General features: G+C 45.1%; 3 protein-coding genes across 3 annotated transcripts; 2 read left to right on the top strand and 1 right to left on the bottom strand.

Moving 5' to 3' along the window:
* Positions 1-1,270: 1,270 nt before the first annotated feature.
* LOC118774438 (cyclic nucleotide-gated cation channel-like) lies at positions 1,271-8,465 on the top strand. Its single transcript, XM_036523783.1, has 6 exons — positions 1,271-1,377; positions 1,719-1,829; positions 4,564-4,725; positions 5,303-5,410; positions 6,022-6,128; positions 7,045-8,465. Exons 1-6 carry the CDS (start codon positions 1,271-1,273, stop codon positions 8,463-8,465), a joined length of 2,016 nt encoding a protein of 671 aa, XP_036379676.1.
* Positions 8,466-11,153: 2,688 nt separating this feature from the next.
* Positions 11,154-13,505, bottom strand: dnaaf6 (dynein axonemal assembly factor 6). Its single transcript, XM_036523045.1, has 6 exons — positions 13,389-13,505; positions 13,163-13,229; positions 12,150-12,255; positions 11,787-11,883; positions 11,584-11,669; positions 11,154-11,412 (listed from the first exon to the last, which is right to left on the bottom strand). Exons 1-6 carry the CDS (start codon positions 13,473-13,475, stop codon positions 11,283-11,285), a joined length of 573 nt encoding a protein of 190 aa, XP_036378938.1. The 5' UTR covers positions 13,476-13,505; the 3' UTR covers positions 11,154-11,282.
* Positions 13,506-14,449: 944 nt separating this feature from the next.
* Positions 14,450-20,845, top strand: nup62l (nucleoporin 62 like). The gene is made up of 13 exons (XM_036524960.1): positions 14,450-14,523; positions 15,081-15,376; positions 15,535-15,965; positions 16,354-16,452; positions 16,921-17,040; positions 17,396-17,506; positions 18,085-18,208; positions 18,415-18,559; positions 18,717-18,766; positions 18,987-19,121; positions 19,673-19,784; positions 20,003-20,069; positions 20,668-20,845. Exons 2-13 carry the CDS (start codon positions 15,093-15,095, stop codon positions 20,757-20,759), a joined length of 1,770 nt encoding a protein of 589 aa, XP_036380853.1. The 5' UTR covers positions 14,450-14,523; positions 15,081-15,092; the 3' UTR covers positions 20,760-20,845.
* Positions 20,846-21,619: the final 774 nt, after the last annotated feature.

Raw genomic sequence — 21,619 nt, 5'->3', positions numbered from 1 at the left:
ATATGTTACGGCCAACCAACTGTGTTTTTGTATATGAAAAGCACCCCAGAATTTTGTGTGCAGGTAGCCTATTTTTCCTGGTCCCTGCCCCTCTGTCTCTCTAGGTAGTGATTCTAGTTATCAGGCAGGTAAAAATGGTGGTGTGCGGTGACTTGCGGTCAAAGTGGCAAAGCACAGGCAACGTTTCAAGCATGTGCTGAGAGGCTCTCTCTCTTCTCTTTGAGTTTGATGGGGGGAAGAAGTCATTGCTGTCTTACCTATTGTTGCTATGGATGCAAAGATTGTCTCCACGGTGACAGCGGCTTCTCTCCCCAAAGCCCCAGGTGAGGGCTGTTGGCAGACTGTCCCCATTGGATGGCCGTCCCCATGCTCCACTCTGTCACACACTATCAAAAACACTTCAGCGCTATGGAGACCGACCACCACTTTTTCTTAATACTGTGTCAGTTCATGGAATGCTGAAGACACTCCAACACGCTTCCATAACCCAGGAGAACTGTGTTACTTAAAGGCTGTGAGAACTAATACTTTAATGTTGGGCAGTCTTCTACAAACCTCCATAAATACAGGTGGATGAATACTTACTCTGAATACTGTAGGAAATTGGTAGTATATGGGAGTATAGTTGGCTTCTGTTGCCTAGTCTGCTGCTTAGTAAGATTGAATAAGTTAACTTGTGGTAGGGCTTGAATGGTGTTAAGCTCACACTCACTGGTCTGGGAGTGTTGTTAGCCTGGTCCGGCACCTGCTCATTTAATTTGAATGGGTACACTTATTGTTCTATTGTGGTGGAAGTCTCCCTGGATAAGATCATCTGCTAAATGATTGTAATGTAGTGTAATGAAAATAATCCTAAAAAGAACAGTAACTTGGGCTATCACAGGCATCATCACTTTTTTTCTAATATAGGGGGTTTGATACTATTATAATAGTTCTGTGTGCATGGATGGTGATGAGTGCATCTGAATTTTTGTCTTTCTATCCATGATTTAAGGATGTCTCGATTTGACAAAAAAACGCATACCGGTAATTTGCATGGCTTCCCAAAGTGATTTCTTATTGACATTTTTACCTGAAGTACTGTATATGTACAATTGAACTAAATCAAATAAAATAAGATAATTCTAAAGCAGTAATGCAATTTAAAAATACTGTAACAGTAGTGACAAGTGACATTTTTCCACTGGTAACAGCTACCTGGCTGGGCTGCATGGCAAACACATGAGTGTGTCTGTGTGTGACCACACCTCTCTCTGCACAGGGCGACAGGATGACAGGCCAGGTGGCAGCAGAGAGCACAGACCTGTCAGCCCATCGGCTGTCAGTGAAGACGTCTCTGGAGGAGGAGCCTGAGAGAGCAGAGAGCACGCTGAGCCGGTGAGTATGCATGTGTGTGTGTACAGTCTTCGGTCAAAATCAATAGAACTGGGTGAATTGCTTCCCATTGGTTATCCATGATGCATCACATGGGCCAATGAGAGGCGAGTATTTAAGGTCCACACAGAGAAAGAAGTAACTGGTCCATTGCTGGCAAAGCCACCAGTAGCTATGGGTCTTTGCCATTGATGCACTGTATGAATGGTGGTGAGGCATGGCAATACAGTTTTCTCAAGCCCTTACCTGGTTTTGTGTGAGTCTCCCTGTCTATGTCTCAGTGGAAGAGTGGAAATGTGGTATGGCTTGTTGCAGAATACACTGAAGTGCTGGTGTCTCTGCAGGATACAGTCTGTGTGTGATGACACATCCTCGGAACTACAGCGGGTGGCAACCCTCGAACCTCATGGGCCCAGCTCACGGAACTCGTTTCGTGGGAGAGGTGCCTTGTCACGGTGAGTTTGGGTACAGCAGAAACCCAGTGTAATAGATTCACTGACAGCGGGGTGGAATACTGAGGTTGTTTTCCCAGGCAGTCTGAATCACTGGCAGTTCTTTGGGCACAGAAGATTTAATTCCCTCCAGCTTGTTTTAGTAACCTTGCTTCTGAGAGTTTTGTGAGTAGTTTTGAAATTGAAGCGGTTAGTCAGATAACCCCTTCCCTATCATTCTCCCTCCCCTCATTCCATTAAGTAGATCCAATGTGTAAGTACAAAGGGCCTCATTCATCAAAATGTTTGTGGAAATGATCATACTTTGCTCTTGGAAAAAAACGCGTACTAAAAATTCATGTCGGATACATGAAACATGCATAAACACCCAGTGTTCTTAAATTAGATGCTTATGAGGGGTATCTCTGATTAACATAGGTAAGCATCCCAACAATCCCATATTAGAACATTCTGACCTCCGAGCCATGGGTGCAGTTGATGCCGTCAAAAGGGAAAAAGGAAGCTATTTTCTCTGTGTGAGCAGTCCACAACATCGATAAACCACTGAAAATAATCCCGATTTTCAAAGGGCTCCAACATCTAAATCAATTTTAGATCAAAACATCTGTCTGAATCATAGCCCTGTTCTCTGGAGAAATTCAGGCATAGGCTTCTCTCGTTGCTGTATCCTCCTTTCTTAACCAGCTTTCCTCTGTTCTCTCCCGGAACAACCTTCTCAATCCATTTCAGTCTGGTTTCAGGGCTGGTCATTCCACAGAGACTGCCCTATTCAACATTGCTGAGGCTCTTCAAACAGCCAGAGCTTCATCCCAATCCTCAGCCTTGATTCTTCTAGACCTTTCTCCAGCCTTTGACACAGTGAACCATGCTCTACTTCTATCTACCCTGGCTACATTGGGGATTGGTGACACCGCTCTCTTTTGGGTTAAGTCTTACCTCTTCAGGGTGTCCTGGAGGGGTGGGTTGTCCTTCAAGGCTCTGTACTCAGCCTCCTGCTCTTCTCTCTTTACATGAAATCTCTTGGCTTTGTCCTCTCCTCCCACAGTTTTTCATATCATTTCTATGCCGACAACATGCAACTCTTCCTGTCATTTCCATCGTCTGACATATAGGTTTCTGCATGTATCTCAGCTTGCCTGAAAGACATTTCACAATGGATGGTGGATCACCACCTGAAGCTGTACCTGGATAAAACCGAGATGCTTTTCATCCCATCCAAGTCCTCCCCATTTCAAGAGCTCTCCCTCAACCTAGACTCTACAAGCCTTACAACCAATAGCACTGTCAATAGTCTTGATGTAATGCTCAATAGCCAACTGTCCTTCTGCTCTCAGGTGACAGCAGTGAATATGGCTTGCAGATTCTTCCTCTACAACATCCGAAGGATCCACCCCACCTCACTATGTATTCAACACAGCTCCTAGTGCAGGCCCTGGTCCTCTCACACCTGGACTACTGCAACTCCCTGTATGCTTGCCTTCCTGTGTGTGCAATCAAACCTCTACAACTAATCCAAAATGCAGCTGCACAACTTGTCTACAATCTCTCTAAACATAGTCAAGTTATTCCCCTCCTCACCTCACTTCACTGGCTTCCTGTTACTGCTCACATCAGTTCAAAACCTTGGTGCTGGAATACAGGACAGTGAATGGGACAGCCCCCTCATACATACAAGCCCTCTTCAAACTCTATATTCCCTCAAGATTGCTGTGCTCTTCATCTACAGGGCAACTGACTGTCCCAACCCAATAGGGTCGCTCTTCTCAGACACAATTCCTGTCTGTACTGGTCCCTCAGTGGTGGAATGAACTCCCCATGGGGGTTAGGACAGCAGAATCGCTCACCATCTTCCAACATGGAAGACCCACTTCTTCAAACTGCATGTCAGTTCCACTTCTATCCCCACCCCGTAACAACTGCTACTTCTAACATTTGATGTTAATTTTAAGTGTAGTGTTTTGATGTGTTATGAATTTGTGTCCTAGGAACTGTTGTATCGTAGTGTATTTGCTTTTTGTCAGAGTGCACAAGTTAACTTGTAGGGCTTGAATAGTGCTATGCTCACACTCACTGGTCTAGGAGTGTTGTGAGTCTGGTCTGACACTATTTCTTGTTTAAATTGAATGGATACACTTATGTTCTATTGTGCTGGAAGGTGCTCTGGATAAGACTGTCTGTTAAATGCATGTAATGTAATGAAATGTAATGTCTTGCTGTCTTTAGCTCACAGGCTTGAATGACAAGATGGCAGAATAAAGCTATGAATTACATTAGTTAGAATATTTTTGGTTTATTTCAAATTGAATCACGTTTTTATGATTAAGTGTTTCAACTGCAATTTAGTTCACATATAAACATGATACTTGTACACTTTTATTAGAATTCCAAAAAAAATCTTGCTGAAATTTGTGTGCTTGTGTATGTGGGCCAACTGGTCTGGAGCAGACGTGAAACTCATTTGAAGGAACAAATTCCAAGCATGAAAAAAATTGAATTTTGAATTAATTCAAAATTCTTTGTCATTTTCATTGTATGCACACTATACGTACAAAAACATTCTCAATGTGTGAATAGTAAATGTGTTTGTTTATTAGTGACCAAGTAGATTTTTTTTCTTTTAGAGAATCATAGGTGGTATAAGCTTTTTATGATCCTGCCAGTTCTTTGGAACGGATAAACAGTATCACTTCATAGTGGCCTCCTGTGGCTGATGTGAAGCTCTGTAACTCTCTCCTAGCTTGGTGAGGTTGGTAGTGACTCTGAGGGAATGGGCCCACAAGAGTCTTCTGGAGGAAGAGGAGCGGCCGGACTCCTTCCTGGAGCGTTTCCGCGGGCCTGAGCTGCAAGTTGCCCCCAGCCGTAACAGCAACAATGGCACCGATGGAAAGGAGGGCGTTAAGTATGGCTACCTCCTAAAGCATTTGCAATTGTCATGTCTGTATGTACGTCTGTATGTGTGTGTGTGTGTGTGCGCGCACATTTGTCCATCTCACCCCACAGCTCCATTGGGTGTGTACTTCCTCCCATTTGGGTTTGCTACGCCCTGACACTTGGGTTCTCCTCAATACCTTCCAGCACTGGTCCCTGAACAGCTTGCTGAGTGATCAGTGCTGCTGGGGAGAAGAGGTGACAGAGTGGCAGCTAAGAATGCATTTCACCTTAACTGTCTGCCTAGAAAGTTCTTCCCTTTGTTGTCAGACATCCAGTATCACATCTCCTCTGTGCAGCTATGCCTGTGTTGCTGTGTAGCATTTTTTTGTCCATTTTTTATCTACAGATGTACTGTTGTTTGTTTTTTGTTCAAAAGAAACAAAATGGAGAGCACTACTCTATATAAATTGCCTATTTTTGCTTATAAATTGTATATTTTTGGATTTTTGTTTGTGTTGTTGATATATTAGCAGAACGCTGATAATTTGCTGTGCCTGACAAAATCAAAGGTCTGTGATTTTTATTCTGCCGCTCTGTGCCCACAGGAAGAAGTGGGAGGCCTTTGTCGTGGCACCCGCAGACGACATGTACTACCGCTGGCTGTTTGTCATCGCTGGTGCTGTGCTCTACAACTGGTGCCTCCTAGTGGCCAGGTATGGCAGCCCTCTCTTGCATCTCATTTTGAACAGCTGATTTCTAGATGGTCAGACAGGAGGGATTAGTGAGGGGTTTGACCTAAGAGTGTGGATTTCATAAGCTGGTAATCTAGCCAGCCCAGGGGACACTATTTGTGGGATAATCCTTCTGTGCTGCACCAATACCCCACACGCCTGTGTCCCCATATCAAGCGCACTTCTTACACAGCAGAGTCGTGGGGGTTCAGCACAAATTTGGCTGCAATTTGGTTTCATCGCAAAAGAAAATAGTACTTTTTAAACACCCAAACCAAGCTGTTTTGTAGTCAGTTTTGTCTATCACTGTTTGACTTCACAGATTATTAAGTGTCCCTGTGCACTCATGACTGGTTCTGCTCAGGTAGTGTGTGTGATACGCAATGTCAGGCTCTATCCAGAGAGACAACATAGAACAGCTGCTGCCTCATTATGTTCCCATTTCATAATTAGGTCACTCCTGCATGTTTGGGATTACCTCCCTTGTTAACAATGATGCTTGTAGACCTGGGAAGGAGTGCTCTTTGGCAGGCCCTCTGTCAGCTTCAGGTCTCCTGAATGCACTGTGCCCTCTCTCCGCTGTCATTCTGCAGGGCTTGCTTCGACGAGCTGCAAACCAGTCACCTAATTCTCTGGCTAGTGCTGGACTACGTCTCGGATGCCATCTACATCCTAGACACCTTTGTTCGGCTGCGCACAGGTCAGACCCCCCCATTCTTGTGCATCATATCTTACCCCCATCCAATTAATGTTTTTTTTAACATATCCTAGAGCAACAGCCAATTCATCAAGGACCGGAAAGGGGCCAAGTTCAAACTCACTTGTGTGTGTGTGTGTGTGTGTGTCTTTGAGAGACAGAGATTGAGAGAGACAGAAAGAGAGTGAGAGATAATGCATGGGAGAAGAAAGAATTAACGTCCTTCCCAGGAGGCAATTACACAACCAGGTCAAAAAGGGAACCAAACCAAGAGGATTAACCCGTCTTGTCTCTGTGCCTCTGTGGAGTTTTGTGGGAACAACTCCACAGTTAACCACTTCATTAACCCACAGTTCAGTTCTACAGTATAGTTTTTATAGTTTTTATGTGTGTATAAAAAAAAACAGAACAAGAAAAGGGCCAAAATCTATCGCTAACCTAAAGAAAGTATGGCCAGAAAACCTCCAAATATTGTTTAGCATAACCAAACTGCTCAATAGCCGTTAACTGATCAATGGCAGACCACAGACTTTTGTACACAAAATCAACACTCATGATGCCAAAAAGGTCATCAGTGTTTTTGATCCCAACAGACTCAATGGTTCAGCATTTAACTGCCAGTCTGCTCATTAATAAATTTTCAAGACTGACAAAACCAGCCATTGTCATTCATGCTGGAAGTGCAACTGCCCCCTGCTGTATGATTACAGAACATAGATTCCAAAACTAAGTGTGCATAACTTAGGGTGTGTGAATAGAAGGAGCCCTGCTTTGTAGCAAGCACCTTTTTGGCATCTGCTTTGGAGTGCAGCTTTTTAATTAGGAAAATATTCAAATGAACCAAATGGCAAATGAGCCAACTGTTAACCACAACCAAACCTGCCTTCGTTACTAATGGTGTCTCCTTGTCCTTCCACAGGCTTCCTGGAACAGGGTCTGCTAGTGAAGGACCTGGCCAAGCTGAGGGACAGCTACGTCCACACAATGCAGTTTAAGCTGGATGTGGTGTCCATCCTGCCGACAGATCTGGCTTACTTGGCCACAGGTATACACACACCCCAGCTGCGCTTCAACCGGCTGCTGCGTTTCCCCCGCATGTTCGAGTTCTTCGACCGCACCGAGACACGCACCAACTACCCCAACATCTTCCGCATCTGCAACCTGGTGCTCTACATCCTGGTCATCATCCACTGGAACGCTTGCATCTACTTCGCTATCTCCAAGTCCCTCGGGTTTGGCTCAGACACCTGGGTGTACCCCAACATCACAAACCCAGAGTACAGCTCGTTGACCCGAAGCTACGTGTACTGCCTGTACTGGTCCACCCTCACCCTCACCACAATCGGAGAGATGCCAGCGCCCGCTCGCGATGAGGAGTACCTGTTTGTCGTCTTTGACTTCCTGGTGGGTGTGTTGATCTTCGCCACCATCGTGGGAAACGTGGGCTCCATGATCTCCAACATGAACGCCACGCGGGCCGAGTTCCAGGCCCGCATAGACGCTATCAAGCACTATATGCAGTTCCGCAAAGTCAGCAAGGAGCTGGAGACGCGCGTCATCAAGTGGTTCGACTACCTGTGGACCAACAAGAAGGCAGTGGACGAGCAGGAGGTGCTGAAGAACCTGCCCAACAAGCTGCGGGCCGAGATCGCCATCAACGTGCACCTGGAGACGCTGAAGAAGGTGCGCATCTTCCAGGACTGCGAGGCCGGGCTGCTGGTGGAGCTGGTGCTCAAGCTGCGGCCGCAGGTCTTCAGCCCCGGGGACTACGTCTGCCGCAAGGGCGACATCGGCAAGGAGATGTACATCATCAAGGAGGGCCGCCTGGCCGTGGTGGCGGACGATGGGGTGACGCAGTACGCCCTCCTGACGGCCGGCGGCTGCTTCGGGGAGATCAGCATCCTCAACATCCAAGGGAGCAAGATGGGCAACCGGAGGACGGCCAACATCCGCAGCATTGGCTACTCCGACCTCTTCTGCCTGTCCAAGGACGACCTGATGGAGGCGGTGACGGAGTACCCCGACGCCAAGAGGGTGCTGGAGGAGCGCGGGCGAGAGATCCTGATGAAGGAGGGGCTGCTGGACGAGAGCGCGGGGGGCGGGATGGGAGGGGAGGACATGGAGGAGAAGGTGGAGCGGCTGGAGGCCTCACTGGACGTGCTCCAGACGCGCTTCGCTCGGCTGCTCAATGAATACACCTCCACGCAGCAGAGGCTTAAGCAGCGCATCACCGCCATGGAGAGGCAGCTGTGCCGCGCCGGCGACGCGCTCCCGACTGACGCTGACGAGAGTGCCAGCCATGCGGAGGGCGTGCCTGGCGAGGCCAGCAGCCAGTCCTGAGCGTTGCCACGGGTTCAGGCACTGAAGCACTGAGGGCTTCATAGACTGCTCTCAGACATGCACGCTGTTTTTCTATCACAATTATGTGCATGTATACGCACACACACATGCACCATACAGACATATTAACTGAATCCATACATTTGCACACGCATCCAGATCAGGAAAGACTGATCAGCTTTTTTGAGGATATGTTCACTGTATAACTTGACTGCCATTCTTTTGCAGCTGGATCTTTTGTCTTTTACAATGAAACATTTCTTTAAGAAAAACAGTTTGACACCTAATTGACAGCAGCAAGGAATGACTAAGAAATACGGGAGACACTGTGGGATCCCTAAGGCAGGTGACCGTCTTGGTGCAGCTTGTACTAGAAGAGCACATCTCTTCTCTTGGACTCCACTTGGGACCTCTCCGATGGGAACAGTTTGTGTTGGGAATGATTTACGCTGATGGTGACAACAGGAGGCACACAGCCATTTTCCAACACTCCTTACTAGAACTGGGCCCCCAGTGAGTAGCAACAGCCCACAACATCAGAGCCACCCACAATCCTCAACCTCTGGGGACAAAAGGTGAGAGCCAGCTCACTGTGGATTTCACCTCCGTTAATCCCACCGCTGAAGTGCAGCAAGGCCACGAGCACACCATGAGCGGAATATTCTGGCAATAGCCTCCAACTGTCCATTTCAACCACTGAGACTCCCTTTTGCACATGTGACAATAAAGCTGGTGCCACTGTAAACTAACTTTGCTAATAATTTTATACTAAGAAAATCATTATTTACAAAAAATGCTGTATGAATGCCATTATCCAGAATCATCTTAAGTGAAATCCGATTAGCCCTGCAGTCACGTTCTAATTTATATAAACATGAGTATGGTTTTACACTGTAATTATTCTGATAACTTTCCTCACTTGTTCTCATTATCTGGATCTCGTTGAGGTCCTGTTGTGTCAGGTACACGCTTATGTGACTTTCCTCACACAAATTGCAAAGTTGCATTCCAAAAACACAACTCGGTGCATGCAATGACACTACAAATGTTTAACATTTGTGTGTTGCAGTTTCTGTTATTTTGAAATGACATTTAAATGCTTTTTTATGTACAGACTGAATCTGACTCATGATGCGTTATTTGTTTCCCATTGTACACATCTCATTTTATTAGTGCACAAGTATAGTTTTTTTTTACTTCCTTTATTAATTATACTGTATGCTTGAGAGAGACATTTTTTCATGTTTTGGAATAGTAATTACGCAACTCTGAGCAACTGCACACAACCATTTGCAGGGTCCACAGGGTCCTAGGGGCACTGTCATGTTCATTCCAGTTGAGCTCCTCATTAGCAAGATTTCATCCTGCTGGTAATTGTATTCTGATCTTGGTATCTCCTGTTTGCACAGTGCTTGAACTGCCAAAAGATAACCAAAGGTATATCTTCAGCCTTCTACTGCTCATTAATATCCCTGTTCAAATTAATTAGCCCAATTGCTACTTAACCTAAGTAAACAGAATTAATTACTTTTCTCTTAACTATTTCAGGGCTTAGACCAATTAACTGAATAGGCGTGAGATGGGATATGGCTGTTTTGAAATGTTTTGTGGCCCTGGAAAATGGAATTTTCACTTGCTTTACTTGTTCTGTCCATCAGGACTCAGCAGTGGCAAAAGGTACTATATAGTACGATTAGTTGGATCCTATTGTTCCTATTGGTCAATGTGCCTTTCAGTTATGACAAAATTCACTGCTATACCACAATCCACATCAGTAAGAAATAAGTTACAGTGCCAAAAATGATGATTACGATCTCTTTCAAGATGCAGGTAGTTCTGTTAGTATGCCAGTGAACTCTACTGAATAATACATAAACAAAGCTTGTTAGGTAGCTTGTTCACTGGCTAGCTAGTGGAATGTAGTAGGTACTACATTCATTGGCAGTTTTATGTAGCCAATACATGTTCAATTTGTTATTGCTAGGCTCTGTTCTCATTGAAAGTAGCCAAGCAGAATTCAACCAATAACGGATTCGTTTTATAAAAGCGATATGGCACTCAAACCCCTGGTAGCCTACATCATTAACGGCTAGAGGTTTGATACCTGAAAAAAAATTAAAAGATAAAGAAAACAAAACATGTTTCGCTTTAGCGAAATGTATTGTCTCCTGAGCTACAAGTATCGTCTCATGCCTACTAATCAAGTTTCATTGAATCATATGCATTATTTTTTAGAGAGGGAACATATTAACGAAAACATGTCTGAAGAATCCCTTCATACCAAATTAGTAACAGCCTCGTATTAAATTGTTTTGATTCTCTTTTATTGAAGGCACTTGTACAGAGACACTGAGTGACACTTCCAGCATCAAGTTGCAAACAGTATACAGAAAAATGTGAATTAGCTGAAACTGAATATAACGCTGATGCATTCTGGTTCCCTGTTCCATACAGAGGATTTCATTGAAGTCAGTAATCTGGGATCTTCAAGAGTTACCAAATAAAGCTATGTGCTTGATTCAATCATGTTCAACAAACGGCAGCCTGAACAAGGATATTTCTCTAGACAGAAGCAAAGGGCATCCCTATGTCACCTGCTGCTCACTGACCTCCTCTCCAGCCCCAGCCACAAAGAGCGACAGGAAGGGTCTATATCTGAACCTCCTAATGTAAGCGTGTCGTCTGTGTTCTCGGTCTCAGGGTGTGAGGAGCCTCACTGTTGCCGAGGCGCAGGTTTGGAGCGACGAGCAGTTCAGCCGAGCCGCAGCTTTCCCCTCCTGCTCTCTGTCTCTGCGTCTCCCCTCCCTTTTCTTTCTCTCAGGCCAAGTTGATGCAGTCCAGTGGGCGGTTCATGGGCAGCGTCACCTCCAGCTCCTCCTTCTCAGAAATGAACTGGGCCTTTCCTTCCTGGCTGTGCACGGGATGGGGAAGGTGCAGGCCCAGCTTACTGTGGGTGAAAGAGAGGGAGATGTGAGACATGCTGTGACATCCTGAAGGACAGTCAAATGTGCATGGAGAGTAGAACTAAAACAACTGGACAGTTGAGGACGCACACTCAACATAGAGGGGGTTGAAACAGTAGGACGGGTAAATAGAGAGAGGATGAACATGTTCTTACTATTTCTGTGTTCTCAGATCAAGGAACTTCTCTTTGACATCTAGGATGACTTCAGCCACCTTTGTTCCGGGAAGTTTAATTTTCACCTGAAGAGGACCATATTGCCCGTTACATTACTGTGTTTCTGTAATGCCACAACAGCACGATGAGGACATTAGTGCGATGGAGGGGTTCTGAGGACAGTGTGCAGAGACCATACTTACCACTATGCATTCACAACACATGGAAGAGGGGTCTTTTCTGGTCATGCCTAAGAAGATGTCTTCCGTCCCCACTCTCTGCTTCAGCACAATTTCATATCTGCACAAATGCACACACAGTCACATTATAAAATGTACACTCTGCATATGTATTGTGTGCAAATATATCATACATACATGTTTTCAGGTACCAAACATACTGTAAGTCATGAAAAGAGAATCAAGAGACTTTTTTGTCTATACATTTTTTAAAGGCAAGTTTCATGCTGATACTAGGAAGTATTTTTCTCTCAGAGAGTTATAAGTGTAACGAATAGCTTATCAGGATCCTGAGGTCTATTTTATACTTCACCACTATGCACATACTCAGGTTGTGGCCGCGGATCGGTGATGTCATCAAACTGCGCACCTTCTGCCACCTCCTCTTCACTCCAGATGTTTTTGCTGTTGTTCTTCATATAGGCTGATGTGGCTGAGAACACAAGCAATAATGACTGCAGGATATCAACATGGCTGGTGAAGGTCTGTTAAAGAATATGTCATGTGCCATATCTGTACACAAACCCATAGTTTTAACAAATTCTAATCAGCTTTCTTGCAACATGACGTGAACAGAATTTGCATAATGGGGCAGAATACAATATGCATGTATAGCTGAGCGCTAGTCTGTTTTACAACAATGTTAACAACTTAATTTTATCTTGCCAAAGTGGCTTTGTAAACCACTCTGGGTAAGAAAGCTAGAATCTGAGCTTATTCCAACTGCGTTTTAGTGCTTAGTGCATGTCAGCTTTGGCAGTGCACACAGTATGCTTGTTGTTGCCCCAGCTGAACCAACCTGATCATGTAGGTTTGATTGAGTTGATAAGTGAACATTGAGCTGGGTATAACATCATTCACCAGGTATTTGTTGTTAACTGTGAAACAAATGTGTAGCTGTAAGGGTATTTGTGCAGGAAAAAGGACACAAGTAACTATTACTGATTATTTGTACACCTTGAACAACTACATAATACAAATTGCTACTCCCTTTAATTGGATGAGTGTAAGTGGTTATTCAATTAAATTATTTCCAGCCTTGAAAAATACAACAGATATCTAATGTTATAGGTACTCTTTCATTTAGACATCGACTTGAAATGTAAGAGTTGGACGGTAACAAGACTATGCTGAAAAAATAATAATTTTACTGGCACAAACGAACCACTTTAACACAAAACTTTGAGCAAAGTAAATGTGGGTAGACGTAAAATATTGGTAAGTATTCAACTGCTTTTTAAAAAAGACATTAGAACGAACCCAGGACCAGAATAAAGAAATGTTGTTGTTGTGGCGTGCATACCACTTTTAGGAGATGACAAACAACACCATTCACTTACCCGCTTTACTTTCTGATTTTGTAGGGCCAATGTGTCCAGGGCCCATCCTGGCAGCTGCTGTCGCGAACTGAAATGGGAATGCACATAAGCGTTATAATGTGTAATTAGCTAGGTAGAACTAACGTAGGTAACGTTAGCGAACGTAAGGCTAGGTGTAATGTTAGTTATACAATATGAACGCAGTTATACCAAACTGGTATGTTAATAGGATGGGACATGAAGTTACCGTGCAGTCCTCATCATCATCTCCGTCCGGCGGAGACAGCAGAGCAGATAACGCTTGCAGAGAATCTATTGAAGACAATCTATCCATCGTCTGCAAATGACCTGCCAGTCTGTCTTTGCTAATGTTGATTCAACTTTTCTGATGAGAAATTAGCGACGACTCCCCTTTCTCTGTCTCTTGTTTCTTTCTTTCTTTCTTTTAGAATATAACTAGCAATGAATGTTTGAGAAAACGCAAGTGCGTTGCTTGTGACTTCTGTGGATGACTGCTCGGCTGAAACGCTTTGGTTACCAGGGTTACGGTGGTTGCCAGATTGTTGAGCTTTCCAAGTCACCGGGGTTTTAATGAGAGGAAATGGCTTTATACTTCCCACTGAAGCTTTAAAGTGCACAAGTATGTGTTTCATTTGCTTTAGTATTTCACAATATGGTCATTTTACAGTATAAGCCCTGTCCTAATATTTTTCCATGAATTTGGTCCATTGTCCCTTACTTACAAAATACAGATCATTTGCAGAGAAAGCTCGGACAGTTATCTATACACATAAGTGGTTCAGTGCAGTTTCAGAGCCAAAGATTCTCGAGATTCCAGCATTTAAGAAGAACAAAATTAAAAGTGATTTTCTGTGTGTGGCTGGTGACCATTGATAACTTCCATTCAGATATGGTCAGTTGTTGATAACTGCGCGTGCCTAGGATTTAACCAGACCTAATGGTTATACATGGCCATACAAAAGGAAAGCCTGCGAGGGAATCTCTCTGAATGAGGGTTTGGAAGAAACCTGGCAACGCTGACGGCGATTCCGTTTTCATTAGATATAGAAAGCTATCTGTTCAAACAAGCTGTTTTTTGTGGTTGAAGTTCAGTTATTTTAATTATTGAATAACAAAATCTACTTGTGAAACAGTACGATGGTCAATGCAGCAGCATAACTTTGAGAAAATATCTTATAAGTGTCCTCCCACCTTTTACACTTTTTCCCCACACATGCGTACTAAGAGTTCGTTTGTGACCGGCATTGATGTAGCTACCTATTTGGGTCCTTTTGCAATGTGTGACGCTTGAGTGACAGCGTTGCCGCTAATTTTCAGGAGATACGCTCTATCTCTGGTTTTGAAGATCAAGTGAAAGTTCTGTAAGTTATTGTTGCATTAGTTAGCTAGGTAATTTGAAGTAAGGCCATTGTTTGTATTCACAATACTTCCGTATTACAAGCTGAGTCTTGGAATTTAGCTTGCTTACTTGCCCTGTCTTTCTGTGGTGTGGCGCACGTTTAGTCCTCACAAGACTAGTCCAAACGGTGCTGTTTTAATAGACAGTTAGTGTGTAAGTAGCTTGCTACAGAGTTGGTTGACGTATATTTATATTGTTTAGATACAAATATGAAAAGTAAAGCGCTGACATATTTATAGGAATCTAGCTAGGTAGCAAACTTGACAGCTTACTGGCTAGCAGTTTCGCTAGCTAGTTAGCTAACCAGCAAGATACCGTAGGAGCTTGAAACTCCTATCTAGTTATGTAACTTGGATAATTTTTAAAACTCACTAACGTTTTTATAAATGGCTCATTAGTTTGGTAAGAAAGGTCACTTAGTATTCAAGTGCGGGTAGGATCATGGATGGTGGATTGTGATGAAGAGTGTTTGATTTCAGGTAACAGACCTTTTCTCGCTCCTTGTCATGCTCTGTCCAGGAAGCGAGCAGGATGAGTGGCTTTAATTTCGGTGCCCCCGGCGGATTTAACTTTGGTACGCCAAAGACCACGGCAGGGGCCGCCCCAGCTTCTGGCTTTGGGATATCCAGCAGCACTTCTTCTGCTGGGAGCGGCTTCACCTTCGGAACCCCCAACCAAGCTCAGCCCCCCGCTGCTGCTAATCAGACCTCGGGACTCTTCTCAGGGCCTGCCCAGGGCAACACTGGCAACACGGGGGGCTTCAGCTTCGGCAACACAGCTCAAACCAGCGCCTCTGGGGGTGGTTTCTCCTTCGGGTGAGTGTACATTATTGTAGAGACCGTGTCCATCTGTTTACTGACAGAAAACATATCCGTAACTGTGTCTGTATTGAACAGACTGCAGATTTTGATTAATCCTATTAATTTAAATATAAATAAAATTAATATTAATTAATTTTGATTTCATCCTGCAGGAATACTGCTTCAAAGCTCAGCTTGAACACACCAGCAACCTCGCAGCCTGCCTCAACAGGGCTGACGCTGGGCACCGCGACCCCTTCGTCGGGGACAGGGTTCTCCCTCGGGGGGGCGCTCGGCACACAGACCACCATGGCCCCCGCGGGTGGGGGGTTCACCTTTGGCACAGGCGGCACGCTAGGGACGGCCACAGCACAGATCCAGGCCCAGCCTGCAGCGGGAGCAGCGACCGCGGGGTTCACCCTGGGTGGAGCCCCTGCTTCACAGGCATCAGGGGGATTCAGTTTTGGAGCCAAGGTCCAGACCGCCGCCATCACCACAGCGGCCCCCACGTCCGCAGCCGGGGGCGGGTTCTCTTTTGGGACGAGCACCGCTGCCGCCCCTGCACAGCCCACTGCTACCCTCACCTTGGGGGGCCAGTCCACAGGTGAATCCACAGGTTCACAAGCCTACGATGCAGGACATGCATCCATTCTGTGGTCTCACAAGTGGCTTTTTGTAAGCTATGGTGCCTGCACTGAAAGGTCTGATGTCATATTTGGAAGACTGGCTTTTGACCCATGTTTAGGCAGATCCTCTCTTAGGTGTTTAGCATGATGTGTCATTTTTAAATATCATAGTTCAGTTTGTTCTTAAGTTGACTGGATTTACTATCAAGGAAACATGTTAATGTTCTGATTGGATTCCATGAGTAAATGATAAAACCTGAATGGAAAATGGTAATGGTCAAATTAAACTGACAGCATTGTAAATGTAAATGCTGTCAGCCTTAGTGGGCACAATTTCAGTGTTGTCTGCTTTGTCCATCTTCACAGGTCTCACTTTGAGTGCTGTGACCCCAGCCTCAACCACTGCAGCTGCCCCAGGGGCCACCACACAGGGGGCAGGGTTCTCCTTCGGCATCAAACCTGCAGGTATTTTCAGGAGATCTTTCAGATTTGCCATATTTTGTCAGAAGGGGGCAGAATCCATAGTGTGTTCCTAGTAAATTCTGTAAAACACAGGCAGGTACCAGGAACAGTGGCTTGTTATATTAGTTGAGGTTGAAGTCAGTGGGCTTCAGTGGTATTATAACCGTGTTGTATCTTGTTTTGGTCAACATTCTGGTGCTGAGTTTGTTTGTAAACAATATACAGGTTCTTGCCCATAAATTATAACAGTGTAAACTTTATTATAGGCCAAAAAACCCAAAAACGTAACCTTTCGGGTTAAAAGAACCCGGGTCTATGTCATCAGTATGTCATGGCTTAGTAAATATTCATTAGTTAAGGTGAGTAAAATGCCTTGTTCTGATGCTGGGGTCCTGTTACCTTGGCTGTCACAGCAACGATCCCAGAGGTTCTCTCTTTCTGATTGGTCCTCTTATTCTCTCTGTCACCCAGCCACTCCAGCCCCTGCCACCACAGCCCCACCTAGCCAGGCTGTCCCTGCTGCAGCCTCTTCACTCTTCACAGCCCCTGCGGCAGCAACTGCTGCATCAACGGCAGCTACAGGTTTCACACGTGAGTGTTACACACACAAACCTACACACACTTATACACACACACAAACACACACACACAGAGAATGGGTTGGGAAATCACTAATTTACAAATTTGGTGAGTGGTTACCCATATTTGGGCAGCCACGTTAGAAGGGTTTCTTTCAGCAATAGATGGCTCATATTCATATAGAAAAAACATTGTGTTATATGGTTATACGATTCACTGTTTTGGTTGTGGTGGGTAGATGTGATCTTCAGTGGTAAAAAGGAATGCAGCAGTGAAAGAGAATCCATTTCTAAACCTGGAGAGAGTGGAGGACCACGTGCTGTACTGCACAACTGCCCTGTTCATACCCCTCTCCTGTGCCCCACAGTGGGAGCAGCTACAACAGCTGCAGCCCCCGCGACCACCTCAGCCGGCGGCGGGGCCCTGGGCTTCATGCTCAAGCCCCTGGGAGCCGCCACTACCAGCACGGCCACAACAGGTACATGCTGGGACATTCCTGCTTAGGAATGTCAAAAGAACTGCACTATCCGCGGCAACTGCTGCTGGCCTGCCAAGTTGACGTTCAGACACATCATCTCTGGACAGCGACCTTTACGAGATGATGATTTGCATGTTTTGACACACTTATAGCATGAAAATGAAGCATTAAAAACAGGCTGCTTTCAAGGATCATGATCAAAAATAATTATTGCTTGTTCTGGATGTCCTCAGTGTTGGAAGACTGAAATAAAGGAGTCACATAGTATCTGCCTATTCTTCTGCATTAACAGAAGAGGTATTGGTCTTCTGATGGAAGACGATGCGTGAGCCAGGGCAGAAAGAGCACATGTGGTCATGTAGTAAGAACTGAACCGAACTGAGCATTCATTCATTTTCTCCCAAAGCAGTTTGCCTGCTGAATAATCATTGGTTATCGTACTGGTCTTGTAACCTGCTCAATCTGAAGTGGATAATGTATTCGATGTTAGGTGGTTACGGACGTGTAGTAAGCTAATATATACAGTAATGTTGTTAGTCCTGCACACAACAATGATGATCATTTGATTGTTGTTCTAGCTGCTGCCACCACTGGTACTGCCACAGCTTTTGCTCTGGGCACGAAGCCTGCAGGTCCCACTGCCACCGGCACCACAGCCCCCATCACAGGAACGGCCACCTCTACCACTGCTGCCGCTGCCAGGTATGACCCTGGCCAGCTCCGTCAGCAACACATGATCTCGGTGCTGCCATCACACATAATCACACCTCCACCCCTAGCTCTCCTCTCCCTCCTCCCTGCTGCAGCTGACTCTTTCGTTAGGTGCAGTCTGAGTCTGCCCCTGACACTCTGCGAGACCTGGGGGATCAGTTTGAAATCCTGACCTCTGCCCTGTGCCCCCTTTATAGTGCGCCTCCGGTGATGTCGTATGCCCAGCTGGAGGCGCTCATCAACAAGTGGAGTCTGGAGCTGGAGGACCAGGAGAGGCACTTCCTCCAGCAGGCCACACAGGTCAACGCCTGGGACCGCATGCTTGTGGAGAACGGTGAAAAGGTAGGACCTTTCGGTTACTGTGTCACCAGTATCGGGGATGGAGGACTCACTGCCACTGCCACCCTCACTGCTGCTGGCTTTATGCTGAACTTTCTCTTGTTGAAGTGAACTCAAACTCATATAGAGTATTTCAAAGTATGTTTATGTTTCTCCTTAGATTACATCTTTACACAGAGAGATGGAGAAGGTGAAGCTGGACCAGAGAAGGTACAGGCTGGAGTTTTTACACCTCATGTAATTTAAGTGCTATATGTTCACTTTGTGCTAGTTATTACCCTCAGTTGTGGAGTAGGAGTATTGTTGATAGTTTGATACTGAGGAGGTGAATAGTGGATTTTAGGACGTGGACTATATATGAATCATAGCGTCAAGCCTGTGCCGGCGTGTGATTATAACAACAGGTTTGTATTTGAACCCTCCCTGACAGGCTGGACCAGGAGCTGGACTTCATCCTGTCCCAGCAGAAGGAGCTGGAAGATCTGCTGTCTCCTCTTGAGGAGTCGGTGAAGGAGCAGAGTGGAACCATCTACATGCAGAACGCAGATGAGGAGCGGGAGAGGACGTAGGTTTCCCCCGTTGTGTGAGGGAGTCTGGGCGCATCACAGATGGTGCTGAGGAACAGGCCCGCTTTTAGACTGCTCCTACTGGGGAGGCAGTGAAAGGTGTTGGGTGGGCAAATTAATTGTAGCAGAATTTTTTCTTGTTCATGGAAATAGTGTTTCATTCATTCATGCTATACAGTCTAATATGCAGTGTTTTGTGTAAATACAGCTTTACTGTGGGGTTACTGTGTATAAAATCATATATTTCCTCTTCAAAATTTGGACTGGCAGTGCCCACTTCAGCACACCCGTAAAACCAGCCCTGTTGAGAAACATCAGAAATAAGGGAAATAGTGTTGGATTCTCAGTCATCTTTGCTGGGTTACCTTAGATTTAATTCACATGTGTGGTTTATATCTGGAAACAAATCCCAGTTGACAACAGAGATATAAGGTGCCCTGTCTGGGCAGTATTTGTTCGCTCTGCGTGTTCAGCCCCTTGAACAATGGGGCTGCATTGTGGATAAGATCTGAATCCTGCTCACAGACAGATCTCACCCCTCACCCTGCAGGTACAAGCTGGCAGAGAACGTGGACGCCCAGCTGAAGAGGATGTCCCAGGATTTGAAGGAGATCATCGAGCACCTCAACACATCCAGCGGGTCGGCAGACACCAGCGACCCGGTACGGCCCGGACTGCCGTGGGGGAGTGGCAGATGGTGGCCAAACCCTCTGGGCCTGGTGTGAATGGGGAGGGAGGAGCTTTGAGGAATAGGGGTGGGAAATTGGCATGAGAGGACAGTGAGACACTAAAGGACTGCAGAGAAGATAGTACATAGGGGAAACTATAAGCCCTGGTGGGAATCACAATGGAACCAATCATTCTTTCACTATTCTTACAGCTCCAGCAGATCTGCAAGATTCTGAATGCTCACATGGACTCCCTGCAGTGGATAGACCAAAATTCATGTGAGTATATGGATAGATTTCACCTTTTAGGTGACGTGTGTAGCTGTGAGATTGTGAAGTGTTTTAGGACAGGATTTGGTGGTGAACAAAAATGAGTTGAATAACAAAGGGGGATCCGCTGCTTTCTTAATTGAGTTGAGATGCTGAAAGCAGCAGATTCAGTGTAGTAACTATGCTTCAATACTGCTGGCATCACCTCTCCTTGCCACTGTTAGAATGACCTCTGTCAGCCTTTGGGAATGCTTGTGCTCATGGATCATACCTAAGCACACATGATTTTGTGGGTGGTTATCTCAAGCTTAAATTGATTCCAGCATCCATCAAAGCAAGGCCATAAACTTCTCTATGAGCAGCAGTGTGATGTAGTGGTAAGAAGCTGGGCTTATAACCCAAAAGCTGACAGTTTGATTCCCAGATGGGCCACTGCTGTTATACCATTGGGCACTAAACTGGAATTGCCTTAGCCAATAGTCAGCTGTAGAAACGGGTATGGTAAAAATATCATCTTTGGGTCGCTGTGGGTAAGGGTGTATGCTGAGCAGAAGTGTAATGTAATGTGTCCCCACTGTAAGAGTAACCTGTCCTGTCCTGTTCCCAGTACTTCTGCAGAGACGTGTAGAGGAGGTGTCCAAGCTCTGTGATAACCGGCGCAAGGAGCAGGAGAAGAGCTTTCGCATCACATTTGAATAATGCAAGTGTGCAGAAAAAATGTAAAGAGATTTTATTGTGGATGTACTCATGTGTGATCCTTAATATACTTGTTAAAGCAGCTTTTTGGGGAAAAAATTAGCATAATTTTGTTCTGGGGGGGGGGGGGGTAGTGGGGAATCTTTTGTTACAATAAAGAATTTGACTTTTCTCTACTTGTGTTATTCATTGGATTGCTGCTATTTTTCTGCAGTTACTCAGTAAACAGTTTACATTAAGATTATTTTAATGCAGTGCTTTTTATGAGTTAATTGTAAAGGAACAGAACATATTTTCAAGATCCCCAAAAATAGTACAATTTTTGTCCCTTATTGTCCATTATTTGTTGTTACTGTTGTTATTGGCATTTGCCCTGGTTAGTTTCAATTTGATAGCGAATACAAAGAATTGGTCTGGTCTACACTGACATGTGTACACTCACTGGTCTGGGAGTGTTGTTAGCCTGATCTGACACTGTTGCTCATTCAACTCGAATGGATACACTTCTGCTCTTTTGCGCCGGAAGTCGCTCTGGATAACAGCGTGTGCTAAATTAATATTATGTAACGTAATATAATTTAATGTAAGTTAACTAATTACTGACGGGTTTTTAAACAAACAGCTTCAGTCGCAACCTCACAGAATATAAAAGCTTTAGGTCGCTGGAAGGAATGGAATCGTTTGTAAAATCGGCGAAATATATAATAAATTATATAATAAAATAATAAACGGGCGGGGGGAGAGGGTGGTATTCCTTGCTACCAACTGAAGCCAAAATGGTCCATATGAGAAAAAAAATCTGAGAAAGCGCATTTGTTGCTATGTGAACAGCCGGCCAAGGATCAAAGTCCGTTCCTACACAA

This window comes from Megalops cyprinoides, chromosome 3 (genome assembly GCF_013368585.1).
Source record: "Megalops cyprinoides isolate fMegCyp1 chromosome 3, fMegCyp1.pri, whole genome shotgun sequence".
Taxonomy (NCBI): domain Eukaryota; kingdom Metazoa; phylum Chordata; class Actinopteri; order Elopiformes; family Megalopidae; genus Megalops; species Megalops cyprinoides.
Note: the sequence above shows the minus strand (reverse complement) of the source record. Positions and strands in the feature narration are given on the sequence as shown.

Bases quoted from the DNA above. Each gene is read 5' to 3' on its own strand.
- LOC118774438 (XM_036523783.1), top strand. From the start codon at position 1,271: ATGACAGGCCAGGTGGCAGCAGAGAGCACAGACCTGTCAGCCCATCGG. The intron at 1,378-1,718 runs GTGAGTATGCAT...GTGTCTCTGCAG, and splicing joins GCAGAGAGCACGCTGAGCCG to GATACAGTCTGTGTGTGATG. The intron at 4,726-5,302 runs GTATGGCTACCT...CTGTGCCCACAG, and splicing joins GATGGAAAGGAGGGCGTTAA to GAAGAAGTGGGAGGCCTTTG.
- dnaaf6 (XM_036523045.1), bottom strand. From the start codon at position 13,475: ATGGATAGATTGTCTTCAATAGATTCTCTGCAAGCGTTATCTGCTCTG. The intron at 13,230-13,388 runs GTAACTTCATGT...TTCCCATTTCAG, and splicing joins ATGATGATGAGGACTGCACG to TTCGCGACAGCAGCTGCCAG. The intron at 12,256-13,162 runs GTAAGTGAATGG...TTGTGTTCTCAG, and splicing joins AAAATCAGAAAGTAAAGCGG to CCACATCAGCCTATATGAAG.
- nup62l (XM_036524960.1), top strand. From the start codon at position 15,093: ATGAGTGGCTTTAATTTCGGTGCCCCCGGCGGATTTAACTTTGGTACG. The intron at 15,966-16,353 runs GTGAATCCACAG...CCATCTTCACAG, and splicing joins CTTGGGGGGCCAGTCCACAG to GTCTCACTTTGAGTGCTGTG. The intron at 20,070-20,667 runs GTGAGTATATGG...TCCTGTTCCCAG, and splicing joins GTGGATAGACCAAAATTCAT to TACTTCTGCAGAGACGTGTA.